The 27,689-nt window shown below is 45.9% G+C and overlaps 1 protein-coding gene across 4 annotated transcripts in view; it reads left to right on the top strand.

Annotated features, from left to right (window-relative positions):
* Positions 1-27,689, top strand: part of PLXNA4 (plexin A4) — a 504,022-nt gene that overhangs the window by 50,942 nt on the left and 425,391 nt on the right. For 3 of the 4 annotated variants that reach the window (XM_071734217.1, XM_071734218.1, XM_071734220.1), the window contains exon 3: positions 9,703-9,885. In XM_071734217.1, the coding sequence (XP_071590318.1) occupies positions 9,703-9,885 (183 nt within the window). Of the gene's footprint in view, positions 1-9,702; positions 9,886-13,661; positions 14,003-27,689 lie in introns of those variants that run through there. The other variant, XM_071734219.1, reaches the window with a different exon arrangement.

Below are 27,689 nucleotides of genomic sequence, written 5' to 3'. Positions count from 1 at the left end.
TGGGAAGCCTTATGCTCACAGGGTAGCAGGACCATAAATGCAGATATAAAAAGTCTGTAGTACATTAAGATTCAGCAGCACTTGGGTAATTTGACACCAGCCCTTGAACTGATACTTAAAACCCCAGACCTAAAAACCAAGTGCCTGTTCTAGTCCTAGTCAATCTGAGTAGCTTTCCCTCCCTTTTCTTGAGTTCCTGATTTATATTGGAATGAAAACCTCTTAGCCTAGTGGGTACAATTCCCCTGTAATTGGTAAAGTTACCCTAACAGCACTGTCACTTGTGTCTGGTGACGTGTAATTGCACGGTAACCAGGGCTGTGGTTGCACAAGTGAAAAGCAGTGTGCAATTATAATATGTTTCCAAATGCTGGCTCTCCATCCAACTTCCATTATATCCCAGAGCACCCTGGGGAGATGATACTGGATATTTTTGGGGGTCATTAGACTGCAGGTTAACCACTGAAGACTGGGTTGGTTGGTGATCTGTGCTATCTTGGCTTGGTGGCCCAAAGTTCCCATCTTTTTTTTTTTTCTGCAAAATTTCCCCTTTTGAATTGCAGCTGACAAAGTTCTACAGCTGTTGATGCTTTGTAGCCTTTTCCTGACCCAGTGTCAGGAATGCATGTGATGGGGAGGGCAGGAACAGGCCTAAAATTATGGGAATGATGTGGCATGATGGAATTGTCTCCATCCTGCCCCTAGGACCTCATAGCTAGGCACAGCCTATAGGTTGCCATGGGATGGTTCTGCCAAAGTTCACAGCACTGATTGTGGGGAGAACTTGAGCTGACCCAATGGTCTCAGAGGAATTCTGACTTGGAGAGACTTGGAGGCAGCATGGCCAGAAGCAGGAGGTCAGAGTTAGAGCCAACCCAGCCAGGTTCTAATGCCAGGAGTAGGGTAAATTAACATTTCACCAGAATTTTACCAAACAGGAGAGCCCCTGGTGATCCCACAAAGAGGACAGGTAGAGGCAAACAGGAGAAGCACAAATGGCATCCTGGGCTGGCTCAGGAACAGCGTGGCCAGCAGGTCCAGGGAAGGGATTTTGCCCCTGTGCTCAGCTCTGGGGAGGCCACAGCTTGAGTCCCGTGTCCAGTTCTGGGCCCCTCAGCTCAGGAAGGAGATTGAGGTGCTGGAGCAGGTCCAAAGGAGGCAACTGGGCCGGTGAAGGGACTGGAGCACAGATCCTCTGAGGAGAGGCTGAGGGAGCTGGAGGTGTTGAGGCTGGAGAAGAGGAGGCTCAGGGGAGACCTCATCACTCTCTCCAACTCCCTGAAGGGAGGTTGGAGCCAGGGGGGGGTTGGGCTCTTTTCCCAGGCAACTCTCAGCAAGACAAGAGGGCACAAGAGGTCTCAAGTTGTGCCAGGGGAGGTTTAGGTTAGACATTAGAAAGAATTTCTTTACGAAAAGGGTGATCAGACATTGGAATGGGCTGCCCAGGGAAGGGGTGGATTCTCCATCCCTGGAGATATTTCCAAAGAGCCTGGATGTGGCACTCAGTGCCATGGGCTGGGAACTGCAGTGGGAGTGGATCAAGGGTTGGACTTGATGATCTCTGAGGTCCCTTCCAACCCAGCCAATTCTAGGATTCTATGAAACCTTGGGTGCTACCTGGCTGCTGCTGGAGTTTAAAGACCTGTGTTTGGCAAGGGTTTATGGTTCACCCTTCCACCAGGTGATCCAAACCTTAATTTTCCTTGCTTGTATCACTTCTAGTACCATGAAGTTCCTTGTGACATATTTTTTTTTACAGATTCCATCTCTCTACTTTTTTTTTAACTATCTCACTGAGTAGGATCCAGGTGCATCCTCATTCTCCTCCAGTCCTTGCAGTCAGGAAGGAAAGAAGATCTTGCAGTCAGGTGATGGAAAAGACCTTGGATATCTCCTTGCCAAGTACTCAAAGGCATATTACTGTTGATTTCTTCTTGCTCTTGGCTTCTTGGCCCCACTGGCAGCACAGACAACCATAACATATGTGTTCCCTCCATCCTCTGACCCAGCCAAGCCTGGGAGAACAAGAGTGAGGAGCCAAGTACCTGCCACCATAGGATGTCAGGGCAGTCAGGCATGAGCTGCAAATCAAAGGCAAGACTTGGCCACTGGGACATCCTTCATCCCCAGCCCAGAATTGCTTTGGAACCTCCTGAGGTATCTGGAAAAATCCCTCAGGGCTCTGACTGGGGTGGAAGGCTTCACCAGAGGGAAACCCAGGATGGCTTTTTACTCAGAAATCCTTCATGGAAGCTTTTCCCAGAATATGGATTAAGCTGTGTTTGATTCTCCAGGGCTGTTTCAAAAGCAAATAGCTAAAGCAGATGTTGAAGGGACAATTCCTTCATCATCAGGTTCTGATGAGCACTGTTTGCACTGCCCCCCCCCCCATCTCTGGTGCTTCGGCCACTTGTGCAATGCACAAGTGTTTGCTCCTGCTGGGGAAGAGGATGAGGATGGGGAAAAAAGTCTTGTAATCAGAGCTCTAACCCTTCTGCTGAGTTTGGGGGTTCTGGGGGGCTCAGTGAATCTCTGGGGGCCTGAGCTATCCCCAGCCTTGTAAAACCATCCTTTCCAGGAGAGCTTGGATGTGTTTGCTATTTATTTGAGAGCTTTCATTGTGGAGAAAGCAGATGGCTGCCAGAATCCTCCTATCAATCAGGCCCATCCTTTTGCACATCTTTCCTATTTCACTGGTGAATGTGAATTTCACTGGTGAATGGTGAATTAGCCATGGTGAACCCTCTGGTTGCTGATGCAAGGAGCAGAGGTGGGAGCAAACCTCAGGCTCTCACCAACCCAAGGTGGAGAGGCAGCTCCTGGGACTCAGGAAGGAATTTATGCCCAACCACTCTCAGACAAAGATATTTTGGATCTGTAGAGCACCACAGAAACCTGTGTTCAGCAGCTTTCCTGGGGCAGGGGTGGAATATTCCCTCTTTCACAGGTGGGAACCTGGTGTGGGGTGATGAACTGATTACCCCTGGGTCCAGAATGAATTTACCAGCTCAAGATGTGAGGCTTGCTGATCCTATTCCTGCCTCTTTAGATCTTCCCTTCGGCCCTCCCTGAGATCCCAGCACTTTTAGGAGCAGAGTGAATTCATGTCCTCACCTCTGCTTTCATTCTGGGAAGTTGTTAAGGTGAAATTGCCAAGCAGAGAAGCTCCAGGAGAGTTTAACGTGGCTGCTTTATATTGCTGCTAGGAGTGTCTGGAATGGAAAATAAACCTGTGCTTGCAACTTCTGACCCTTTCATCATAAATCCAAACTTCCTTACGTGTTTCTCTTTGCTGAAGAAGATGACTGTATTTCTGCCTTCACAAAGGCCTGTGTGCAGCTGAGAGGCACAGCTGCACAGAAGTTGGTGATGTTTATTTGTAGGGTTTTGCTTGCTGGCATTTTTTTTTTTTTTTTTTTTTATTGCAGACGAGGAAATAACCCAAATATGTTACATGGAAATAGTTTTCATCTGGTGTGTGGCTGGCTGGCCTGGCTCCTGTTTTTGGAGGATGGGTCTTGTCCTCAGGGGTGGCTTCTCCAGCAGCCACACAACATGTGGTTGAACATCAGGGTCCATTTGGAGTGTCCCAGAGGCTGTGGTGGGCTGTGATGGTCCTAGATCCCATCTGAACTGTGTCATATAAGAGAATAGGTTGATTTTACTCTTCAACTTTGGGTCATAGAATGATTTGGGTTGGAAGGGACCCTTAAAGGTCACCTAGTTCAATCACCCTGTCATGGGCAGGGAAATCTTCCAGGTTACTCAGAGCCCCATCCAACCTGCATTTGCCCCATTGAATAGGGCATCTTCCACCTCTCTGGGCAACCTGTGCCAGTGTTTTACCACCCCCCAGTTGAAAAATTATCATCCTTATCTCTAGTCTGAATCTCCCCTCTTTTGGTTTAAAACCATCACCCTTTATCCTATCATAAAAAGCCCTATTCAACCATCCATCCCCAACTTTCTCATCAGCTTTTCTGATAAGGATGTGCCTTTCTGTAAAAAGGGTAATAATATGAAATAAATGGGATTAAATTTAGTTTTGGGTCTGTTAGGGGAAGGGGAAGGAGGGGGAAAACCCTGATATCAGCCCCATTAAGGGTCAGCCTGAATTCAGGTGAAGCTGTGCCCAGGCTGATGGAGAAGGAACCACCCTGTGGCAATTGGATTAATTAATTCTCAACAGGTTGGAGATGTGCTGCAGATCAGCCATGGGTTATTGTGCTTGTTGCTGGGTCTAGATCCTCTTAGGGTTTTGCAGGAGGCTGAGAGCTTACTCTGTGAGCTCTGAGAGGCATCTACAGCAATCCCATCCTCCAGCTAACACATCCTGGCTGCTGATAGAGTCTGTTCCAGAGGCCTCAGTGCTGTGTCCTTACAGACATGCAGGCTCAGACCTGCCTGGCAAGCTAAGAGAAAATAGCTTGTATCTGCCTGCAAAACAGCAGATTCTGGGATTCGAGGTCCTGGGTCATGCAGGAAGGCAGAGGAGCTGATTGCATGGGTCACAGAATTGTCAGAACTGGAAGGGACCTCCAGAGATGACCCAGTCCAAGCAGCAGCACCCAGAGCACATTACCCAGGGCTGCATCCAGGGGGGTTTGAATATCTCCAGAGAAGGGGACTCCACAACCTCCCTGGGCAGCCTGGGCCACTGCCTTGGCACCCTCCCAGCAAAGAAGTTTTTTTTCTGAGGTTTCAATGGAACTTCCCATGGCCCAGCTTGTGCCTGGTGCCCCTCATCCTGTCCCTGGGAACTCCTGAGAAGAGTTTGGCTCCATCCTCCTTGCACCCACCCTTTAGACACTTGGGGACATGAACAAGGGCTCCCCTCAGCCTTCTCTCTCCAGACTGAAGAGTCCCAGCTCTCTCAGCCTTTTTTCATCAGAGAAAAAAATCCCTTCTTGCTCCAATCCCCAAATCACCTTCATCCCCCTCAGTCCTTTCTGACTCCAAGGGCTTCAGCTGGAGGAGTCGATTTTGGTTGAGCTGCAGGGGGGGGAGGCTGAGCTACACCAAGGACAACCTCAGCCTGTGCCAGCTCTGCTTGATTGCTGTCATTTCCCTGCTTTTTGGTGTCATTTCCTGCTGTTTGAGATGAAGGCTGCACCCTAGGTGAGATGCCTGCTGGCACTATTAGGTTTTCCAGCCTCCTGGTGATGGAGAAAGCTGTTCCCTAGTCTTTATTTTCCTTGAAAGCCACGGTGAAGCAGGACTTTCTTCCTTTGCACCTCTTGCTGTGCTTGTAGAAGGTTTAGGAATTTCTTGCTTTCCATCTGAAACTGTCCTTAGCCTGCCAGGCCAGGAGCAAAACTGAGACACAGACACAGTTTTCTTTTAGCCTTGAAACACCCACCATAAATATGTAAGGTGAAGAGTTTCTGGTCAAACTGGGCTTGACTTCAAGATCTGGATTTTTTTCAGCTCCTTCCTACATCCATAGGATACTTCAGATTGGAAGAGACCTCAACAAATCCTCTGTTCCAGCCTCCTTTTCCCAGTATGATAGATCTTGATGTTGGATGCTGAGTGAATCAGCTGGATCCTTTTCCAATCACCTGGCTCTACCAGAAGGTGATCCAGCACCTTAGAAATTTGGTTGGGTGGCTTCTTCTCTGACCTCCCTCTTTTCCTCTTTTTGGACGTAATTTAGATGACCACTTCAAGATCTGGATTCTTTTCAGCTCCTACATCCACAGAACACTTCAGATTGGAGGAGATCTCAACAAATCCTGTGTTCCAGCCTCCTTTTCACAGCATGATAGATCTTGATGTCAGATGCTGAGTGAATCACATGGATCCTTTTCCAATCACTTGGCTCTACCAGAAGGTGATCCAGGACCTCAGAAATTTGGTTGGGTGGCTTCTTCTCTGACCTCCCTCCTTTCCTCTTTATGGAGGTAATTTAGATGACCACTTCAAGATCTGGATTCTTTTCAGCTCCTACATCCACAGGACACTTCAGATTGGAGGAGATCTCAACAAATCCTGTGTTCCAGCCTCCTTTTCACAGCATGATAGATCTTGATGTCAGATGCTGAGGGAATCAGCTGGATCCTTTTCCAATCACTTGGTTCTACCAGAAGGTGATCCAGCACCTTAGAAATTTGGTTGGGTGGCTTCTTCTCTGACCTCCCTCTTTTCCTCTTTTTGGAGGTAATTTAGATGACCACTTATAGGCTACTTGCTAAGGTTTTGCATGGGTGAGATGGATCCCAGAGCAGGTGATGTGTCTGGTTTATCCCCCTGCATGACACCAACACACTGTACACACTGTGTAGGTTTTTCTTGGAGTCAGTTTGCCTTTTAATTCTTTTAAATACTGTCTTTGGAGGCTTTCATAGCTTTATCACCAGAAAATGTACTACAATTCTGTTTCTTAGTGTCTTATATTTTATACCTCCAAAAGGCAAAAAGGTAGCTTGGAGGGTTGTAAAAATACTTGAGTGCAGCATCTGGGAGGCTGAGGGAAGATGTTTAAGTGATTGTTAACTTGAGCCACCATCAATTTTTCAGAATGTGTTTAGTTATCAGAAAAAATATTAAAATGCTAATTTCAGACATTTCATACGTGGCAGTAGATTCTTACAGGAGGTAACTCTAGAGTGTACACAAAGTGCATCACATGGTTTAGGTTTTCAAAACCATTTTTGTTCCATTCTAAGTTCTAGAGTTCCTACTTGATACCAGCATGGAGTAAGGAAGGAAGGAATTGTCACCTTTCTGAAGCTTTAAAAGAAAAAAATCCCTGAAGTTTAACATTTCCAGATAGCCCATCTCTGACAGTCAGTCTCTAATGTCTTGCAGAAAGATCATAGAATCCTAGAATCCTAGAATTGTCTGGGTTGGAAGGGACCTCAGAGATCATCAAGTCCAATCCTTGATCCACTCCCACTGCAGTTCCCAGCCCATGGCACTGAGTGCCACATCCAGGCTCTTTGGAAATATCTCCAGGGATGGAGAATCCACCCCTTCCCTGGGCAGCCCATTCCAATGTCTGATCATCCTCTCCATAAAGAAATTCTTTCTAATCTCCAACCTAAACCTCCCCTGGCACAACTTGAGACCTCTTGTGCCCTCTTGTCTTGCTGAGAGTTGCCTGGGAAAAGAGCCCAACCCCCCCCTGGCTCCAACCTCCTTTCAGGGAGTTGGAGAGAGTGATGAGGTCTCCCCTGAGCCTCCTCTTCTCCAGCCTCAACACCCCCAGCTCCCTCAGCCTCTCCTCAGAGGATCTGTGCTGGATCCCTTCACCAGCCCAGTTGCCTCCTTTGGACCTGCTCCAGCACCTCAATCTCCTTCCTGAGCTGAGGGGCCCAGAACTGGACACAGGACTCAAGCTGTGGCCTCCCCAGAGCTGAGCACAGGGGCAGAATCCCTTCCCTGGACCTGCTGGACCTGGACCAAGCTGTTCCTGAGCTAGCCCAGGATGCCATTGGCCTTCTTGGCCACCTGGGCACACTGCTGCCTCCTCTTCAGCTTCCTGGCAATCCAGACTCCCAGCTCCCTTTCTGCCACTCTGTCCCCAGCCTGGAGCTCCCCATGGGGTTGTTGTGGCCAAAGTGCAGGACAAGATCTGGGAAGCATCAGTGCTTCAGAGCCATTTGTACTTTTTGAGTAATCAAGTTGCAGCTTTTCCATCCTTATCTATATACTGAAGCTGTGTTCTCTTTGTCCCCAGAAATCCTCAGCTTTTGGGCCATCAGCTTGGTGGTCCCAAATCTCAGAAGGCTTTGGCCTTTGGGTCTAGGCTGCAGATTTATCTTAGACTTTGTGCTGGCATCATAGACTTGGAACATCCTGTCAGCTGCTCACCAAGGCTGTTGATCTGATCTGTAATTGCTCTTGGTGCTGATGTTTTAGGTCCAAAAGGGCAGTCCACAAACACTAATAGCTCTTGGAGGCCAGAGCTCAGGCTTGCTGTGCCTTACTAATGGCTGTTTGAATTCCTTGTAGGTTTTATATGTTCATAAATACATTTAGGATACATTATTCTTTCATTCAGTAAAACTAGCTGTAATTATTCCCTGTAATTGCTGGGTGAGGAGAAAATTAATCAACTATCAGGCTTTTAGTGCTTGTGAACTCAAATAAGGAGCAGCACATATTCTCTAGCTGTGCTTCCAGAAAGATGTGGGCTCAGACAAAGAAAAGTGGCATGGTCCTTTATTGCTGATATATCCAAATTGGGCAACCTTCCTGCACAGTTAATGATTACATTTTTAGAGCTTTGCCCAACAAAACATTTTAGGAGGGTGCTTAGCTTCAAAATCACCAGTGGTCCCAGTGAAGTTCCTGCATCCTGGTTTCTTGCTGGAGAAAAATGTTCATCAAGCCAGGTCACCTTCCCCAACCTTGGGGACCAGCTTGGCTTCTCCAAGGTTTTTGTGGAATGTCACCAGCATGCTGGACTCAGGCACCCCCTCCTGGGACTTTTCTGACTGGGAAGAGGTTACCAGCTGAGGAGGCTGGATTCCATATTTATATTTGTATATAATTCATCATCATTGTTATTATTCCTATCTGTTAGTTCATGAAAGAAAAATCTATTCTAGGGGTTTTTTTGCCAACCTTAAAGTCTCTCTCTCTTATCCCCCTTTTTATTTTCCCCAGTGGGAGGATAACAGAGCATCTGTCACCTGGTTATGGACTAAAACTCTGACATGTAACCAGCTGGGTGTTAGTCTCTTCTCTTGAGGAAGAAGTAATAGGATAAGAGGAAAAGGCCTCAAATTGTGCCAGGAGAGGTTTAGATTGGATATTAGGAACAATTTTATCCCTGAAAGGGTTGTCAGGCCCTGCCCAGGGCAGTGGGGGAGTCCCCATCCCAGGAGGTGTTTAAAAGCTATGGAGATGTGGTGCTGAGGGCCATGGGTTAGTGGTGACCTTGGCAGTGCTGGGTTAATGGTTGGATTCAATGATCTTCAAGGTATTTTCAAATCAAAATGATGCTATAATTCTATTCTATGATTAAACTAACCCCAGGAATGGGGAGGGTGTGCAGTCACTGTGGCATTTAATCCTTGGTGTGGTCCCTACTGCAGGTTTAGAGATTTGGTCTGAGCTGCCCAGCTGTCTCCCAGATCATTCCTGGACATGCCTTGGGGGTCTGTAATTTCCAAGATGTAGTATGAGTGATGCTACAGGGTTTGGAGGTGGGAGGGGAGTTATTTAGGTTCCATAAATGTGACCCTTACTACTGGGTGTAAGGTTAGAGGGCAACCCAGGGTGTATTTTATTTGTCAGTACAGAATCAGCTCAGTGGTTTTTGTTCTGGATTCCATGGGAATGATGTGCACACATTTTTAAATTTTTTTTTTTGACAGAACTCAACTCATTTAAGACACTTTCAGCAGACTTTGTCTGTGATTGCTTGCCTTGACTGGTACAACTTGACTGGTAAAGCAGTAGGAAAAAGGCTTAACGTAATGTATCCTGCTGGGATGTCACTCAAGAGAAGCAACTTTCCAGTTCTCCTTCTGTCTGTAACTCATTATGCAACTTTGGACACATTTTTTCCACCTCTGTATTTCTCCAGTCCTTCCTTTGTCATTGATTTCTCAGCCTGCATAAATTACCAGCGTGTTGTGCAACCATGTCCCTGCTTGGCTGGATGCTTCCCAAAGAGCTAAAGAATTGGTGGCTTCATTTTTATTTTTATTTTTTTTATTTTTTTTACACTCACTTTCTTTCTGTTTACAGCTGTTAACAATTGATGACAATTTCTGTGGCCTGGATATGAATGCCCCCTTGGGAGTATCATCCATGGTGCGAGGGCTTCCCATTTTCACTGAGGATGGAGACAGAATGACATCTGTGATTGCCTACGTCTACAAGAACCACTCCCTGGCTTTTGTGGGCACCAAAAGTGGGAAGCTCAAGAAGGTAAGACCTAACATGGTCCTCTGAATCAGATTTTCATGTTCCTTTGAGCCTTGCAGTGTTGCATTGAGTGTGTGCACGGGCTTTAGCCTGAGGTGCGTCGCTTATTTTGAGGACAGAAAATGTTCTGGTTGGCAAAAAAGTGTTTCAGCCTTGAGGGCTAGAATGTGAGAGAGGCTAAATTCCTCCTTCCAAATCGTTGTTCATCAGCACATGAATGTTTCTGAAGTCAAACCACAGACCCAGCCACAGTCAGACTTGAGGCACTTTACATCCAACAGGTTTTTTTTGGGTTTTTTGTGTGTGTGTTCAGACCATCTCTAATTAAAGAGTTGATCACAGGGTATCTGTGCATGCTGGAAGAAAAACTGACTCTGGCTGAAGTTTAAGAGACAAGCTTCATCCTCTGGAGATCTTTCTTCAGAGCAATGTGACTGGACTGTGATTTCACCACGAGCCCAGCATGGGATTAGTGGTTGCTCTGTTCAGGTCAAGCTGGGCCCTTGTACTTGAAGGAAGAGAATTTTCATCAAAAAGGAAGCTGTGTCTTGAATGATAATGAGCATTATGTTTAGGGCTGACTCCACAGAAACCCAAATACAATGAGGAGTTTATTTATGTTCCTCACTGTGCCCTCATACCAAAAAGATTCTTCTTGTGTGGCTGTGGCTCTGTAGTTGGCTTTGTAAAGAAATAGGAGAGAGGCTTGGGAAGGTGGAAGCTGGGAATCACCTACCTGTGGTTTTTTTCAATGCAAAAGGAGGCATTGGAAGTGCCCTTCTCATGCTGATGATGGGCACCAGCTCTGTTTCAACCCCAATGTGCCAGTCTGACCACCTTGGTCTGAATGTTCAGCCCAGGAGTGTTGCATTATATTGTATATTGTTGTATTATATTGTATTGTATTGAGGATATTGTGGCTTTGCCATGATCATGGAGGTGGGTGAGAAGCTGGGAAGGGAATTTGGGCAGAGCCCTGGGGGTTGTGTTGTGTTGGGTGTTGATTTCTCTTGGAATTTTTGCAAAAAAAAAAACCCCACAGCCTTCCAGGTTGGGGAAAGGAAGGTGGCTTGTGTATGAGATGGACAGAGAGGGGGAAAGAAGGGAATCACTTGTTCACAGATGCTTAAGGTCTGAAATCTCTGGTGGTTTTGTTCCTCTCCTTGTTTCTTTGCTTGAAAAAAAAAAAAACCAAAAACAGGGTTGTAAATTCAGATGGCATTGCCCTCATGCTGAGGGACTTCTGTGAAGGGAACAGGATCCTGCCCACTGGCAAATGTCTCTGGCTTTGCTCAACAGAGTAAAAGCTACCAATGCTTTTGAAAGGAGAATATATATATATATTTTTAAACAGTTGTTCAGGCATGTGGAAAAGGAGCCAAATTGGTTTTCAAACAGTCGAAACAAAAATAATCTCTTCCAGTGACTGATGAGTTTTTACTTCTTTGTCATCTGTGATCCCGTAATAAACTTTAATTCTCCTGTCTCTTGGGAGGGGTGTTGAGAAAGGGGGTGGTTGAGATCTGAATGGGGAAGGTCCAAAAAGATTTAAGCAGTGAAGAATGGCTGCTGCTTCCCTGCACACGCAGGGATTTTGATTTTTCTTTTGGCTTCAGGAGAAAGAAGCTCAGAACCAGCTCTGACTTTGCCTTTGCAGGTCACCATGCAGAATCCAAGACCTAATTCCTTCTAATAGGGAAAAAAGAGGAGTGAGAAAGCCTTAGTGTGGCAGAGAGCAGAGACAGCCTTATAGGGTAATGAATGAGAAAAGGGGAGCTGAACCAGCTGATGTAATTGGAGAAAGCTGCATTTTATTCCCTTTTTCCTAATGTGCTGGATATTCTGTCTGCTGTAGTTAGTGCTTTTGGTCTGTGTGGCAGAACTTGGGCTCAGATCTTCCTCAGCTGAGTAAATCTCCACCAGAGAAGCAAAATACAAAAAAAAAAAATGGGGTTTGCTGAACACCTCTGGTTGCTTTGGACCAGTGGGGCCAGGCTCCTGGAAACCTTCAGTTTCTGTAGGTTCATCCCCATCCTTGCTCTGATTTCTGCAGTCACCAACTACTCCAAACACTCTCCTCTTTCTCATGGCCCCTGAGGGTATCTGAGCTCAGGACATCATCCTTTTTTTGGTTCCCCACATTTGGGGCTAATTTTGGCATTCAATATTTTCACCTGAAACTCCCTGGCCCCTGCCAAGCCTTCAAGGGGTTCCATCAAAGCTTTATTTTCCATCTTGGTTCATCAATCAGCTGCTTTTGAATGGGAAGCAAATGTAATATTCTATTGGTATTGCAACTGCAGTGGAATCCATTGTCAGAATGAAGTTTGATTTATGGTTCGTTTGGGTGGGTTTTTTTTCTGTTTTTAAATACCTAAATAAACTTCATGGCATTAGGAGAAACTCCATGTGCCAATGGACAAAGCCCTGGAGATTATTATATTTTTTTTTCCTGCTTCCTGGGTCCCACCATGCTGCTCTCCCTGGTGTAGTGCAACTCCTCAGTCGAGCTCCTCCGAAGTCTTTTGGGTGGCTTGAAGAAAAAGAGTTACAAGATTATCTCCAAGATAGTAAGATCTACTCAGTTGCTGCAAGTAATGACAAGATGGTTTGGGGGAAACTTTCCTCCTTTTTTTTTTCTGCAGTTTCAGTCTTTTCCTCTGTGTTTTTATCCAGAAGAGGCAGACTATAGATCAGATTGTGATCGTGAACGTGCTGCAAAATACCCAGAGTCATAAAGCAATATCTGTTGGGTGATATACAAATGTCACATATGTCAAAGGAATTTATCCAGTGGCACCCACAACTGAAGTAAAATATTGTGCTTTACAGGAATGTATCATTAAAATGAAAACTAGCAGCATATCAGGAATCTGCCCGTGTAACCAAGACAACAAAGAGAGAAAGGAAAGGAAAAGCCAAGATAGAGATAGGGTGGGAAAAAAGAGTGAAACAGAATGACAAGGTTGGCCCTAGCTATTTCACTGCCCCAGGCAAAATCCATTTTGCAACCCTTGCTCATTCACACAGCTCCATGTGCAGGCCAAGGGGAAGGCACAGAATAATGTGCTGTAGAAATAGAGAAATATGCCCTCCAATTCTGCTGCCTCGTCCACAGCACAGCCTGGCCCTGCAGAATGGAGATATAAATAGGATAAAAATGCAGAGCTATGGAAAAGAAAAAGTCCCCCCCTGACCACATCTCATGTGTGGAAACCAGAACCTTGGGGTTAAAGGTGTGAGAAGTGCTGGGGGTGTCTGGGGGATGGAGATGGGTGGGCCATGGATTAAAGGTCTGAAGGGTTCTGGTGGCATCTTGGGGATGGGTAAAGGTGTCCTAGGAATGAGTGGTTTGGGAGAGAGCTAGGTACAGTGTTTTGCTCTACTGGAACTCCTGGTGTGTCTCCATCCCTATATTTCCTTCCTGCAAAGGGTAAGAAATATTTTGCTTGCTCAAAGAAGCGTCGTGGAAAATGAGCACACTGAACCTGGTGAGGTGTGATCATATCAAACAGCTGAACTAGATAAAGCAGATGAGCTGGAAAAGCAGCTCCTGACCACTTGTGGGCATTAAAAATCCTGTGGTACTTTTTATTGAGAAGTATTTCATCTTCTTGAAGTATCTGTAATTGCCTTCAGTGCTGGCTGGCCCATGGTGCTTCCATATCACCACGTTGGTGAGCATTGCCACAAGTTTATTATTCTCCAGGGTTCTTTAGTGTTATGTTTTGTTTTGGGGTTGGTGGTTTTTTGTTTTGTTTTGTTTTGTTTTTTCCCAGGAGATACAACAAAGTTTAACAAAGGTCTGGTTTCCCTTGTTGCAAAGAGCAGCACAGCCAACCATTGGGAACAGGAGTTATTTCTGGGGATGTGCTTCCTACAAACCACTTTGCTGTAAACCAGCCAGAGGATGTACCTGTGGAGATGCTTTGAATGGCTCTATTTGCTTATTTAAATTTTTTTTTCTGGTCTGTCTGGCCAAATTATGTGCCACTAATACCTATCATCACTAAAAGAGCATAGCACTATTCAATATTCCTTGTATTCCTTCCCCAGGCATTTAATTTATGGGTCATTGCTTTTGTGCAGATAGTTTCCAGTCAAAGAACTACAACTTCCCTGCAATTATTCTGTGTGTAGATGCAGGTGGAAAGGGCAATTTAAGTTTACAAATGTCAGCCTGGGAATTGCACTTGCAACAACCCAAAAGCTCTTTGTCCAGTTGGAAATGTTTATTTGAGAACAGAGTAGCAGCCATTTGAAATGACTTTAAACTACCCCATAAGAAATATATATTTTTAAAAAACTAAATATTTTGCTCAAAGCCTTTTCTATTCTAAATTCCTTGCAGAGAAAGATATTTGGCTTCCAAACCTGCTCTTTCACTCTGTGGCTTGTGTTCCCCTTTTCTTAAAATCCCATCATTTTGAGGTTTTTGAAGAGCTTTACAGATTGGGCTGAAGGTTTTCATTCAGATCAGACAGCTCTGAAATCTGGCCAGCACTTCCCACCAGGTATCACCTCCACTGAGCAGAAAATTCACAATCCTCACCAGTTTCCCCAGCCAGCCTCCGGATTACCCTGAGCCCTCAGGACGTTTTTTTCTTTGGATCCAGAGACCAAACCCCATGTGGAGATTTTTAGATCTGAGTTCTGGGATTTGCAGTTCTCCTTTTGGCCCATTTCACTGGTGGGTTGGGGAATGTTGGCTTGCTCTGCTAGTTAATTGGATTGGAAAATAGATGCAAGGCTTGGCTCCTGGTGGTTGTTGGCCTTGGAGCTGGGGTTATCCCATCCCATCCCATCCCATCCCATCCCATCCCATCCCAACCCATGCCATGCCATGCCATGCCATGCCATCCCATCCCATCCCATCCCATCCCAACCCATCCCAACCCATCCCAACCCATGCCATGCCATGCCATCCCATCCCATCCCAGGCCATCCCATCCCATCCCATCCCATCCCATCCCATCCCATCCCAACCCATCCCATCCCATCCCATCCCATCCCATCCCATCCCATCGCATCCCATCCCATCCCATCCCAGGCCATCCCTTGGCTGGCAACTCCCTTGGTTGGATGCTACAGTGCTGTTTACAACCTCCTGGCCTCAAAGATGGGGTGGGAACTGCTGAAAGCTGTTGAAGGAATCATGTGGTAGCTTGGAGAAGACACCTTGGTCTACAGCAGTCTCAGGAAAGCTTCAAGAGGGTGACCCTGAAGGACAACCAGACCTGCAGCTCTGTTATAGAATCATGGAATGGTTTGGGTTGGAAGGGATCTTAAAGCTCATCCAGTTTCAACCCCTTGCATGGGCAGGGACACTTCCCATGAGACCAAGTTTCTCCAAGCCCCATCCAACCTGACCTGAGACACTGCCAGGGATGGGGCAGCCACAACTTCCTTGGACAACCTGGGCCAGTGTCATTATCATCACTTGTTGCTATGATGGTTCCTTTTGTTTCAATCTCTTCTTCTCTTCAATCCTCTTTCCCCCACTCTCATGTGGGATGAGATCCCTTTCCCTTTCCAGGGCATTGATGACCCCATTGAGCAGAAGAGAAGCCCTGGTGGGACTGGAATTGTGTCGGGTGCTTCCACACAGCTGGATTGATCTTGAGTGGGAACCACAGGAGTGAAATTGAGTTTTTAATGCAAAACAGAGCAAATTTAAAGGGGTACAAGAGATGGTCAGAGAGCTTCAAGTTACAGAGTCCAGGTGGGTTGGTGATACCACCATGGAGAAACCCATCTTCCTTTTCTCCTCCCATTCTCCAGCTCCTGGGATAGGAGGTGAGATGGGAGCCCTGGTTTTGCCATGCACAGGTTTACAATCTCATAATAACTGTAGGGAAAAAAACATGGATCCCCCCTGTTCTTCCAGGCGAGGAGGTTTCTGAATATATACAAGACAAGAAGCCCAGCTTGGTTTTGATGTTCTCTGGAGGATATTCTGCTGCTGACAGCTCTGTGTGAATGTCAGCAGGGAAACTCAGCTTCCTTCTCCTTCCCTCTGCTGCTTTGAAAGACTCGGGGATTTTTAATTTTTTTTTTTTTTTTTCTTTCCTTTTTTTTTCTTTCTTTTTTTTTCCCAACTGTTTGGCAAGTGGACTCGACTGCTCTGAAAACATGCTGGAGATGCTCTGGCTCCTGCTGGGAAGCTGGTTTCTGCAAGAAGGACTTGTTCACCCCAGCCTCTCCTCACAGCTTCCTAAATCAGCAGGAGGCTGGGTGCTTCACTGACTTGTGATGGAGTGATGCCACTTCCCATCTGTATCTGCTGCCTCTGAAGGCTGCAGTTGTCTACATCCTACATTGATATATGGCCCCTCTTTGAGAGTTGTTGCCAGTTTATGTGTCTGAAAAGCAGCTCAGTGTTCTGGCTGCAGCACTGGGAAAGTTGTGTTTCTGTAGCTGTGGGCTATGTGGTATCTGATGCTGGTGTTGGTGCTGGGAAGCCCTGAGACGGGAGGTGATGGGAATCTGTGTGGATACTGGGTCTTGTAAAGTCACTGGGTGGTGATGCTGGAGTTGATGCAATCCCAGAATGTCAGGTTGGAAGAGACCTCAAGGATCACCTAGTCCAACTTTTCTCATGTTATTGTTGATCTGAGATGTCCCAGCACCCATCGAGCTGAGACTTCAAACTTTCCAAAGTGGGGGAACCCACCACTTCCCCTGGGAAACCAATCCAGTGTCCTCAGAGTGAAAAATTTTCCTTGTGTTCAAACAGAATCTCCCCAGGAGCAACTTGTGCCCATTGCCCCTTGTCTTGTCCATGGGACTCCTTGGAAACAGGGAGTCTCCATCTTCTTTGTGGCCCCCTTTTAAGTACCAGGACATCCCAATAAAGTCTCCTCCAAGCCTTCTCTTCTCAAGGCTGAACAAACTCACTTTTCTCAGCCTCCTTGGGTCGATGTGACCTAAAAGTGTTGGGTGGTCAGATACCATCTCTATGGGTGAAATCAGAAATGCAGGAATTTTGCATCCTATTTATTGGCTGCTGTGCTGCCTTTCTTCCCCTACTTCTGTGAAGCTTGGTGGGTGGATGGGCACCTTTCTGGTGTGCTTCATCTTTCCCAGCCATGGGTTAAATTAGGTGGGAAGCAGTTTCCCCTGGGCATCTCTTCATCCCAAAGCTGCAATCATTTGGGAGGATCTGACTGAGCAGCAGGACTGTCATCCAGAGGGACCTAGAGAGGATGGAGCAATGGGGTTGAGAGAAACTCCCTTAAGAAGAAGAAAGGAACAACCTCTTGAAATGATTCAAGCTGGGGAACAACTCTCCTGAAAAGGACCTGGGGATCTTGGTAGACAGCAAATTGTACTTGAGCCATCAGTGTGTCCAGACAGCAAAAAAGGTCAACCCTGTCCTATATGACCAGGAACACTGCCAGAAGAAGGGAATCATGTCCCTGAACTCTAGATATTATGCTTGGTTTTAGGTCCCTCAGTATAAAAAAAGGCATTGATCAACCTGAAGAAATTCAGGAGAGGGTGAAGGGATTGGTGAGGAAGTGGGGAACCTGCCCTGGGAGGAGAGGATGAGAAAAATGAGCTGGGGAAGAGAAAACTTGGAGGAACCCAAGAGCAGCATTCCCATTCCTTCAGGGAGATTATTGAGAAGCTGGAGACAAACTCTTCATGGTGGTGAGTGGTGGGAGGGTGTGAGACAGCATAAGTTGGTATGAGAACAATTCCAACTGGATAGAAGGAAAAGCTTTTTCCCATAAGGACAGAGAAGCTTTTGAGCAGATGGTTCATGGAGTTTGTGCTGTTTCCAGCCTTGGAGATCTTCAGGGTGTGAATAAACAAAATAACCTGGTCTGAGCTCTCAGCTGACCATCCTTTGAACCTCCTGAGCTCCTTTCCAGCCTGGGTTACCCTGTGATCCATCCTCTGCTGCAAAATCCCAAGTCCTAAACCTCAGCAGAGGGCTTGTGTCCAGACTCTGCTGCACAACTGGTGCAGCTGACACTTGATTTACACACCCACAAATTGCAGGTGAATGCTTGGCCATCCACACCCCTCTTCTCCATTGCCTTGGGACTGCCAGCTGCAACTTAGTGTAGAGCACATTGCAGTTTGCTCCTTGCAGTATTTAATTCCAACAGGAAAACTCTTCTTTTTTCTTTTTTCTTTTTTTCTCCTCTTTCCTCTTTCCTTTTTCCTTTCTTCTTTTTCCTTTCTTCTTTTTCCTTTTTTCTTTTTCCTCTTTTCTTTCCCTTTTTCTTTTTCTTTTTCTTTTTCTTTTTCTTTTTCTTTTTCTCTTTCTTTTTCTTTTTCTTTTTCTTTTTCTTTTTCTTTTTCTCTTTCTTTTTCTTTTTCTTTTTCTTTTTCTTTTTCTTTTTCTTTTTCTTTTTCTTTTTCTTTTCCTTTTTCTTTTTCTTTTTCTTTTTCTTTTTCTTTTTCTTTTTTTTCTTTTTCTTTTTCCTTTTCTTTTTCTTTTTCCTTTTCTTTTTTTTTCCTTTAACTTTTTCCTTTTCCTTTTCCTTCTTCTTCCTTCCTCCTTTCTCCTTCCTCCTTCCTTTTTTCCTTTTTCCTTTTTTCCTTTTCTCTTTTTTCCCTTCTTCCTTTTTTCCCTTCTTTCTCTTTTCTTTTTTCTCTTTTCTCTTTTCCCCTTTCCCCTTTCCTTTTTCCCTTTTCCCTTCTCCCTTCTCCCTTTTTCCTTCTCCCTTCTTCCTTTCCTCTTTTCTCTCTCTCTCTCTTTTTTTTTTTTTTTTTTCCCTTTTCCCCCCCCTTTTTTAATTTCTCTCTGCTAGGAAGGTTGCTGTCCCCAGCAGAACTTAGAGCTTGCTTCCTGGCAGAGAGCAATTCATTTTCTCTGTCTCTCCCTCCAGGAGGTTCCCCTCCCTGCTTTCTGACTGCTCAGCACCAATCTCCATGCTGGGCTGCAGGGTTTGCCTGAGCTCTGCTCACTCCAAATTCTTCTTCCAAGAAGCTGCAGCTTGAATTTCTCAGTTTTCCAGTCCCAAGGATGGATTTCCCCCCCCCCCCCCCCCCATCCCAGTGGGCTGAGGATGAGCACTGTGCTTGCAGGCAGGGGATGGTAGTGACAAAAGCAGACACAAAGGGACAGATAACAATGTCCTGCTCTAAGTTACCTCCCTGAAATCCAGGGGCCCTGCAGCCTCCTGGGTGACAGCTTGCAGTGATGGTGGCTGTCACCTGCCTTGTTGCTCCTGGTGATTTTCTGCAAGGTGTCAGCGGCTCCGTGGAAGATGTGTAGAGTACTCAGGCTGCAATAGCTGGTGTGGCTGTGCTGGTGATGGAAAAAGCAGGCAGGGATGGGGGAAAAAGAAAAGCAGACACATCCCTGTGTGTCCCTGGGCTGTCTGCTTCTCTTTGTCTTCATCCCTCTGTTCCCTGTGAAGCACCCTGTGTGGGATATTAGGTGATGAGCTTTGGGCTTCACCTGCCACTTCTGTTCTCCAGGGTGACAAAAAGAGGCTATTTAATTCTCCATGCACTCTATCTAATGCCCAGATGGATGCCCAGCTAAAATGACTCTTGTCATTCCTTCCTCCTCTCCATCCCCTTCCCTCTTGACTGGGATAATGACTTTTCAGGGAGCCCTTGAAGTGCCTCTTACATCTGCCTTTGATTTGAATGCCTCTTGCCTGCTGACCCTTCTTAAGGGAAGTTGGTTTAAGTGGGGTTCTCTTAATTAGTTTTGCTTTAATTTAATCTTTTGAAATAATTTTATCAAAAAGAGGAAACCTTCCACCCTGCTCCCTCATTTCATCAGCTTGTTTTCATGCCTGGTCTCTGGGTTGATTTCTCTGTTTCCCTTGTCTGGAGATAGGACATCATTTGCATATTTGATTAAGCTCCATATGTTATCAGGGAGCCAGTTGAAAGAACAGCAAGCCCCTGATAAGGCACTGTGCATCCATCTCCTCCTTTCACCATCCTCCACTCCATCCCCCTCACCATCCTCCAGCCAGATCTGTCCCCAAAATCACCTCTGCAGCTTCTCTCACCTCCTTGCCCAGGTGACTGCTCCCTGGCTCAGCTGCAGAGAGATGTTGGTGCAGATATCACAATTTGACAGCTCCCATCTTTTGGGAGGAAGCAGAGGATGGGAAACTGAGCACTGATGGAGATGAAAACCATCACAATGAGGTCCAATTCCCTGCTCTGAAGCCCTTCACATGATCCCACTGTGTCCATAGGATGTGTGTTTGATGAAACCTACTTGCCCCAGCTCTTTGCTCATGGAATTGTCCAAGGTTTTGCTGAGAATCTTATCTGGATTGTTTGTTCCACACATTTGCTGCAGTCTGGCCTGACACCTTTAGCTCATTTCCCAGGTGCTGGAATTGAGTGCTGTGCAGAGACAGTAGAGTAGGGGCAGAGTGGCTGAAAACAAAAGAGCAAGATCCATAATATTCTTTTTCCCCTCTGCAACTGAAAATGTGCATGCAAAAAATAGTGTTCAAAAGCTTAAGCTTGTGACTTTTAAGCTTTATTCTCTGGCTAACACTCTGTGAAAACAATTTGCCTTAAATGGGTTTCTCAGCCCACCTCTAGGAACCCTTTAATTTAAAAAAAAATAAAATAAAAAGGTGTGGATACCCTGAGGAAAGTTTGGAAAATTCTGATGTTGGTGTTGAGATTGGGAGAGGTTTTGCTTAGTTTGTGAGCCCCACAGCTGGGCATTCCTGGGGGATTTCAGAGGCCCAATTCCTGGCACGGCAAAGGCAGGGTGGGTTCATACCAGCAAACCAAAGTGGTGCAGTCAGACACGTTCTTGGTGTTGGAGGAGGGATCACAGCTTGCCTTGGTTATTCAAAAATCTTTCCTTAAACTGGCATCCAAAGTGTAGGAATCAAAGGTTTGATTTATGAGCACCCTCTTAATTAAAAGGGAAAAAGGAATGTGGCTCCCTGGGTTAGGATTGGCAGCTTCGGGCTCCCCTGCCCTCACCCAGGCTCCCTGATTTTTGGCAGCCCCTCAACACTGTTGTGGTGGTTCCAACCCCCTGTTAGAGGGCTTTTTAATGTCATCTGCACATCCACCACCTCTGAATGTTTGTAAAGCCAAGAGAAGGGAAGAAGAAATAAGATCCTCCCTTCTCTCCAACTTCATCTCTCCCCTCTCGTGCATCTTTCGTGGTGCTTTGATGACTTTGGGGTTGCTCTGCTGCATCATTTCTCTCTCTTTTTGTCTTGGTGGCAGCCTGGTTGGAGAACAATCAAACTTGGATCAATTGCTGGTTGGTGGACTTGTGTATGAAGCCCGGGGGAAAGTGTGAGAGAGTTGTGCTGGGTTTTGTAGACCCCAACCCACACGGTGTCTGGGGCAGTGAAGATGTGTGTGGCTATGCAGGATTTGGAGATCTGGTCCTGCTTGTTCTGATACTTGCATTTTTTTTTTCTTTTCCTCCTTCTCCAAACCCCTGTTAGTAGCCTTTCACCCCTCCTAAATGAAATCATACGGAAGAGCTGCAGGTTCCTGGCCCTGTCTGTAACTGGATGACCTCTTATTGCTGGATGAGGGGTAGAAATACAGCCTGAAGGCTGGACCAGGACACTTGATGAAAGTTCTGGCTCCAGCAAAGTCTCCCTGAGACTTTGTTCCCAGAAAACATCTTGCTAGCTGTGATAGCAACAGTTAATCCTATAGATTTGCCTATAACCTGACTGTGCCCAATCTTGGTTAATGTCAATAATGCCTTTTCCATGAACTTGACTCTCTCATTGCTTAATTTTCTTCATACTGGCCAGTGTTCTACCAGCCCAAGGATGATCATTCCTCTCCTAAATTAGAAGGGATTGAGTTGGAATGGTATTTCAATGCAAGACCCCAAAAGGAAATAGGTGTCCTAGCTGGGGTGGCATCAATATTTGACTAAAGACAGCAGGACAGTGTTAATGGAGGGCTCAGTGGCTCATGTCCCTGGAAGATGACTCCTGGTAAGGATTGTGCTTATATATCCAGAGAATTGCACCAAATATGGGTCAATGCCTCCAAACTGGGATCCCCCTGGGTGCCATCAGCTTGGAAAGAAGTTGAACACTCCCAGGTTCTAACAGGACTTGAGTTGGGACCCCAAGGGTGCCAAGAGAAGCCAAGTCTAGAGAGGAAAGTTGGGAGCCAGGCATCTGTGGGTTTCAGCTCTGGTTATACTCTGCTGAACATGTTCTTCTGATGATTCACAGGGCTGGGTCTCTTTGAAGAACAACAGGAACTCTTAAGGGACTTGGGTGGGTTTTGGAAGCTTTGCTGATTGTTGGTTTTTTTAGCTGATGCAGTTCCTTGGCCAAGGATGCCAGCACACAGCTGCATCCGTGGCATCCTGGAAATGCAAACCACTGCTTCTACCACCAGCCATGCTGGCATCCCACCCTGCTGGGATGCTCATGGTTGTGGTCTGGAATCATCTTGCCTTTTGACTTCTTGCAACTTCTTTATTTTTTTTTTACTTGAGGCAGGCAGTAAATTCCAGCAACGTCAAGGAAAAGGTTATCGTTGAGACTGGTAGAGACCTCATCATATTAATTTTTCAGAACTATTCTGATGAAATCTAATTAAACATAGTGACCATGTGTGTGTTTGCCACGTTTGTCATAAGGTTGATTAAGGCTGGGTTCTTGGGGGGAGGAGCTGATGACTTGTGAGATCTGCTGGGCTGGATGTGGTTTCGCACGCTCCAGGCACTTTGATCTTTTCCCCACTCCTTGCAAGTTCCTGTGGGTTTCTCTTGGAATTCATACACAATTGATTTCTTCTCCTTGGGGTCTCAGGAAACATACTGAGGATAGAGCTAACCTGAGAGATGAGGAGATGTAATGCATGCTAATGAATTTCTCCTGCCCTTCAGACAGCAGCTCTGTGCTGGTAAGTGATAGAACCTTGGCATCCTCTTAGGTCTGAGTGTTTGGGTGTCTCTTAGAATGAGAACTCCTCATTTTGTTGTTATCCTCCAGAATGGAGAAAAATTTACAAAAAGAATAAGTAAATCCCAGCCAGAGCTGGGCCAAATCCAAACAGATTGTTTCTTCCTCTTCCTTTTCAACAAAACAAACAGACCCCCAAAGCTCTGAAAGTTTTATGGTCCATGAAACAACCACTTACAGTTATTTGACCTTCCCCCACCTCCCCTTTTCTCCACATTTTTTTTTTTCTGGTTTAATTAGCTCTCTTACAGGTATTTCTACTGTGAGATGGAAAAGTCAAAATCTTTTGATGCTTTCAAGCCTTCTCCTGCTTGTGACGATGTAAATTAATTCCCCAAATCCCACCTAAATTCTGAATTTTTTGCTATTTTGCTGTTCATGGAGAAAAAGAAATCTTTTTTTTTTCTTCCAAACTTCTCTGTTTTTCCTTCCACGTCTATCTTAGCACGCAGTATATGGAGAGGTGAAAGATCTTGTGAGACTGCTGCATTTAAGCTCTTTGTTAAACTTCTTCTTCCATGTTAGCATTTTTGTCTGCTTGGAAGCTGGAGACTTAAACTCACTTGGGAGTCCCAGTAGTGAAATAAATTATCATAATATAGTGGGAAAAGAAAAGATTTTTATGATGCTGTGGGTAGTGTGAGGCTCCCCTGGTATGTTACATCTGTTCATTTAGAGCTGTAATAAGGCTTGAGGCTGTGTGTGACTGAGATATTCTTATTTCTAGGGAAAGGAGGCTGCTTGGGCTGGGGGAATGCAGGTAAATGCAATACCTAAATGCTGAAAGTCCCCAATCCACCCTGACACAAACTGTTAGTAATTATATTAGCAAACTGAAGCTGAGCATCAATCGTTAATTCATTATTTTTAAGCAGCTCTCATTTTTTTTAGGGGAATCTGATGTTTTTAGAGCATTGCAAAGCAGTGGTGGAAGGTGAGAAATTAAATGACCTGTTGCAATTAGTATTCCAGTGCTCTGCCTTCAGCAGATTGTCAGCATAATTCATGTATGAGCAGCTGGAGGACTCTTCACCAAGGTGTTTAGACAACCTACTGTGCTAAAAAGGATTCCTCTTCAGCTTGAACCAGGGAATCTGATGATGGGATCTGATCTCTACCCACCCTACAAAGCTCGGAGCAGTCCCAGGTTACTATGGGGCAATGGTCAACAGGATCTGGATAACCACAAACTCATCCTACTAACATGCTAGTGGTTAATATCCTCTTCTGGTGTTGGTCAGAGGTTGGACTGGATGATTTGGGAGGTGTCTTCCAACCTAAAACATTCTGTGATTCTGGTTTTTTTTTCCCTCTGGCTGTCTTTTTTTTTCCCTCTGGGTTTCCAACTTGATCATACTTTGCAACCTCTGCTTGTGTCTCCCACTCTCTAATGCAGCCCAGGCTGCTGCTTTCCTTTCTGTTAAGGAAATTTCAGGCACTTTTCCTCTTAAAGCTCACACTGACATTGTCATGGAAGTGCTGCCCTTCTGCTCTCTGTGCAAATCCAGCCCTGCTAGGAAAGATGATCTCACTGGCACTAAATATACCCCAGCCATCAGGTCCCTTGGCTGTGCCAGGGATGCTCTGGCAGACTTGGACATGACTTACTTTCTATGTTTTGTCAATTCTCTCAGTGGCAGGTGAATTCATTAACCACCCTTTAATTACTTTTGGAAAGCTCAGCTCTTATTTCTTTTCACTCTCCTGCTGGAAACGTGCTGGTAGCCACCTTCCCTCCTCCAAAATGCACAGATCAGCCTTGTCACTAGGTTTCCAAACCTTTCTCTATTTTTAATTTTTATTTTTTTCTTATAAAGCTACAAAGGTTGGAATTGGAATCAAGTCCTCAAAAAGTTCAGCTTTAGGGTTTTGGCCTGGAGTGCTGATTTGGGGGTTCTCAGTTATGTTCCCTGCGTGCCCCCAGCTTGCTGGGTCAGCTTGGACTCATCTGTCCAATCTCCCTGTTTTTCCTGCTGTAGAACGAGTAGAGGGGAGTGGGAAAAAGGTGTTGGGGAAAACAACTGAGTTACTCCTTGAACTCTCTTCTAGTCTGGGGGTGACTTCTTAGCAAGGTTTGCCCCATGTCTGTTTGCTAAGTCAATGTATGATGCTTCTAGGTCTTCCTCACATCTATTGCACCTGGTGGGTATCATATGACCCCATTTCTTCTGCTGTCTTGTCATCTGGTTGCCTTCTTCCAATAGTTATCTTGTCCTTTGACCTTGCTCTTGAGAGTATTTTAGGTTTCCCTCTTCCACCTCCTCTATTCCTTACCCATAAGGAGCTTCCTTCACACCTCCAAGGTTTTGTTACTGTTGACTGTCCCTTGGAGAAGCCTGAGTCCAGTTCCTACTCTGCTGCTGACTTCTAGGGACTTTCTTTTTTTGGGGGGTAGGGATTCATCTCATTAAATGTAGACATCCCCATTCACAGGACTTATTGTCAGCTCCCTTTCCAGTCCAGAGAGAAATTAGACTTTTTGGGAGATGTAGTAGTGAAAGGATGAAGGAAAATGGTTTAAAACTTGAAGAGGGGAGATTTAGGTTAGACATAAGGAAGAAAATCTTTAATCTGGGGGTAGTGAGACACTGGCACAGGTTGCCCAAGGAAGTTGTGACTGCTCCATCCCTGGCAGTGTTCATGTCCAGGTTGGATGGGGCTTGGAGCCCCTTGGGCTGGTGGGAGGTGTCCCTGCCCAGGGTTGTTGGAACTGGATGAGCTTTAGGGTGCCTTCCAACCCAAACCATTCTATGATTTTATGATATCTTATCCTGCAAAACACTGAAGTTGCCCAATTTAAGTCAGATGAATATTGTCCCAAAAATGTCCCTCTCCAACAACAGTCAAGAGAGCTGAGGGTGATCTGTACAGATATAAACACCCCTTCTAGCTCTGTTCCTTGTCTGTAAGTGGCAGTAATGGTGTTTCTCTGCTTTTTCAGGGGTCTTGTGAAAAATTAGTTGTTGCAAGGTGCTCCAACATTCTGATAACAGAAAAGCTTAGTGCAGGGTTACCTTCTGCATGATTTTCCTGCTGGAATTTTGCTTAACGTGTGCACATGGGGCCGTTTCTTTCTGGCCCTTGGTACAGTCCTGAATTTTTTTGATTCTAAGGCAGGTGTCTTATCCAACCTCTTCTGTGAAGCTCAGCTGCTCTTATCTGGCCAGGCAGTGGCAAAGAATATATAGAAGATGGTTTGAGAGTGGGGACATTGAGCTGCAACATCAGCTCATATGGTTTAGGAGACACCAGACCCAACACTTGTGCACCCCTAAGTGATTTATTTTTCTTGATGTTGTTCTAGATGCTCCCTAAAGTGGTAAAAGCTTAGGGGAAAAAACAAACAAAAAGAAACAAAACAAAACAAAACAAAACAAAACAAAAAAGACCCAAACAACTTGGAGCTAATTTAAAAGGGAAAATGGAGCCTGCAGAATTTATGGCATCTGCAGTAGCCAGGGGCACTGCCAGCAAATTCAGATTTAGGAGTGGATGAGCAGGCTGCTCCCTTGTTGGGATCACACATCAGGCAGTTGCAGTGATCCCAAGGTTGGGTTTGATGTTATCCCAGAGGATTCTGCTGCTGCCCAGAGGCAGGACATCACATCACCAGCACCACAAGATTCTCTGGGTGATGGGACACACTTCACCATCCTATTTTGGAATGCCCAGCATAGTTCTATATGATCTGGAGACTTGTGTTAGTAGGATAGGGTGGATTAAAGAAGAGAGGAAGTAATTAGATGTGCAAAGATGCAATCATGATACTTTCATAAGTACTTGGATATATGATTCCAGTTGCAGGAGGACCTTATACCCAGGATCTTGCAAGCAGAAGGGCACAAGTAACTGGAACAGGGCGACGCCAAAAGGGGAAAGTGTGGAAAGGGGCAAATTCCTTAGATGGATGTGAAGGAAGCCAAGCAGGTGGTTGGGGGGAAAGGGCAGGTTGGATTGGGGCAGAAGAGGGGGAACATGAGGGTATGAAGGCCAGGCAGAAAAAACTTGATATGATGTAATGGTAGAGCTGGAACCCTTGATCTATTCCTGGCTCTGTTGCTGATTGAAGCATGACCTCAGGAAACCCCTTTCCTCCCTATGTGCCTCCTACACTTTTCTCTCCATAGCCAACAAGTCCTTGAGGGAATGGACTGTTCCTCCCAATCATAGAATCATGGAATTGGCTGGGTTGGAAGGGACCTCAGAGATCATCAAGTCCAACCCTTGATCCACTCCCACTGCAGTTCCCAGCCCATGGCACTGAGTGCCACATCCAGGCTCTTTGGAAATATCTCCAGGGATGGAGAATCCACCCCTTCCCTGGGCAGCCCATTCCAATGGCTGATCACCCTCTCCAGAAAGAAATTCTTTCTAATGTCCAACCTAAACCTCCCCTGGCACAACTTGAGACCTCTTGTGCCCTCTTGTCTTGCTGAGAGTTGCCTGGGAAAAGAGCCCAACCCCCCCCTGGCTCCAACCTCCTTTCAGGGAGTTGGAGAGAGTGATGAGGTCTCCCCTGAGCCTCCTCTTCTCCAGCCTCAACACCCCCAGCTCCCTCAGCCCTTCCTCACAGGACTTGTGCTGGATCCCTTCACAGCCTCCTTGCTCTTCTCTGGACCTGCTCCAGCACCTCAATCTCCTTCCTGAGCTGAGGGGCCCAGAACTGGACACAGGACTCAAGCTGTGGCCCCCCCAGAGCTGAGCACAGGGGCAGAATCCCTTCCCTGGACCTGCTGGCCACGCTGTTCCTGAGCCAGCCCAGGATGCCATTGGCCTTCTTGGCTACCTGGGCACACTGCTGCCTCCTCTTCAGCTTCCTGGCAATGCAGACTCCAATGAATGAGCACATCCTCTACCAAGGACAGTGCCACTTGGATTTCATCTCCAGGCTTCTCAAGCATC

Source organism: Heliangelus exortis, chromosome 1 (genome assembly GCF_036169615.1).
Source record: "Heliangelus exortis chromosome 1, bHelExo1.hap1, whole genome shotgun sequence".
In the NCBI taxonomy this organism is placed as follows: domain Eukaryota; kingdom Metazoa; phylum Chordata; class Aves; order Apodiformes; family Trochilidae; genus Heliangelus; species Heliangelus exortis.
This window is presented reverse-complemented; position numbering and strand designations above follow the sequence as displayed.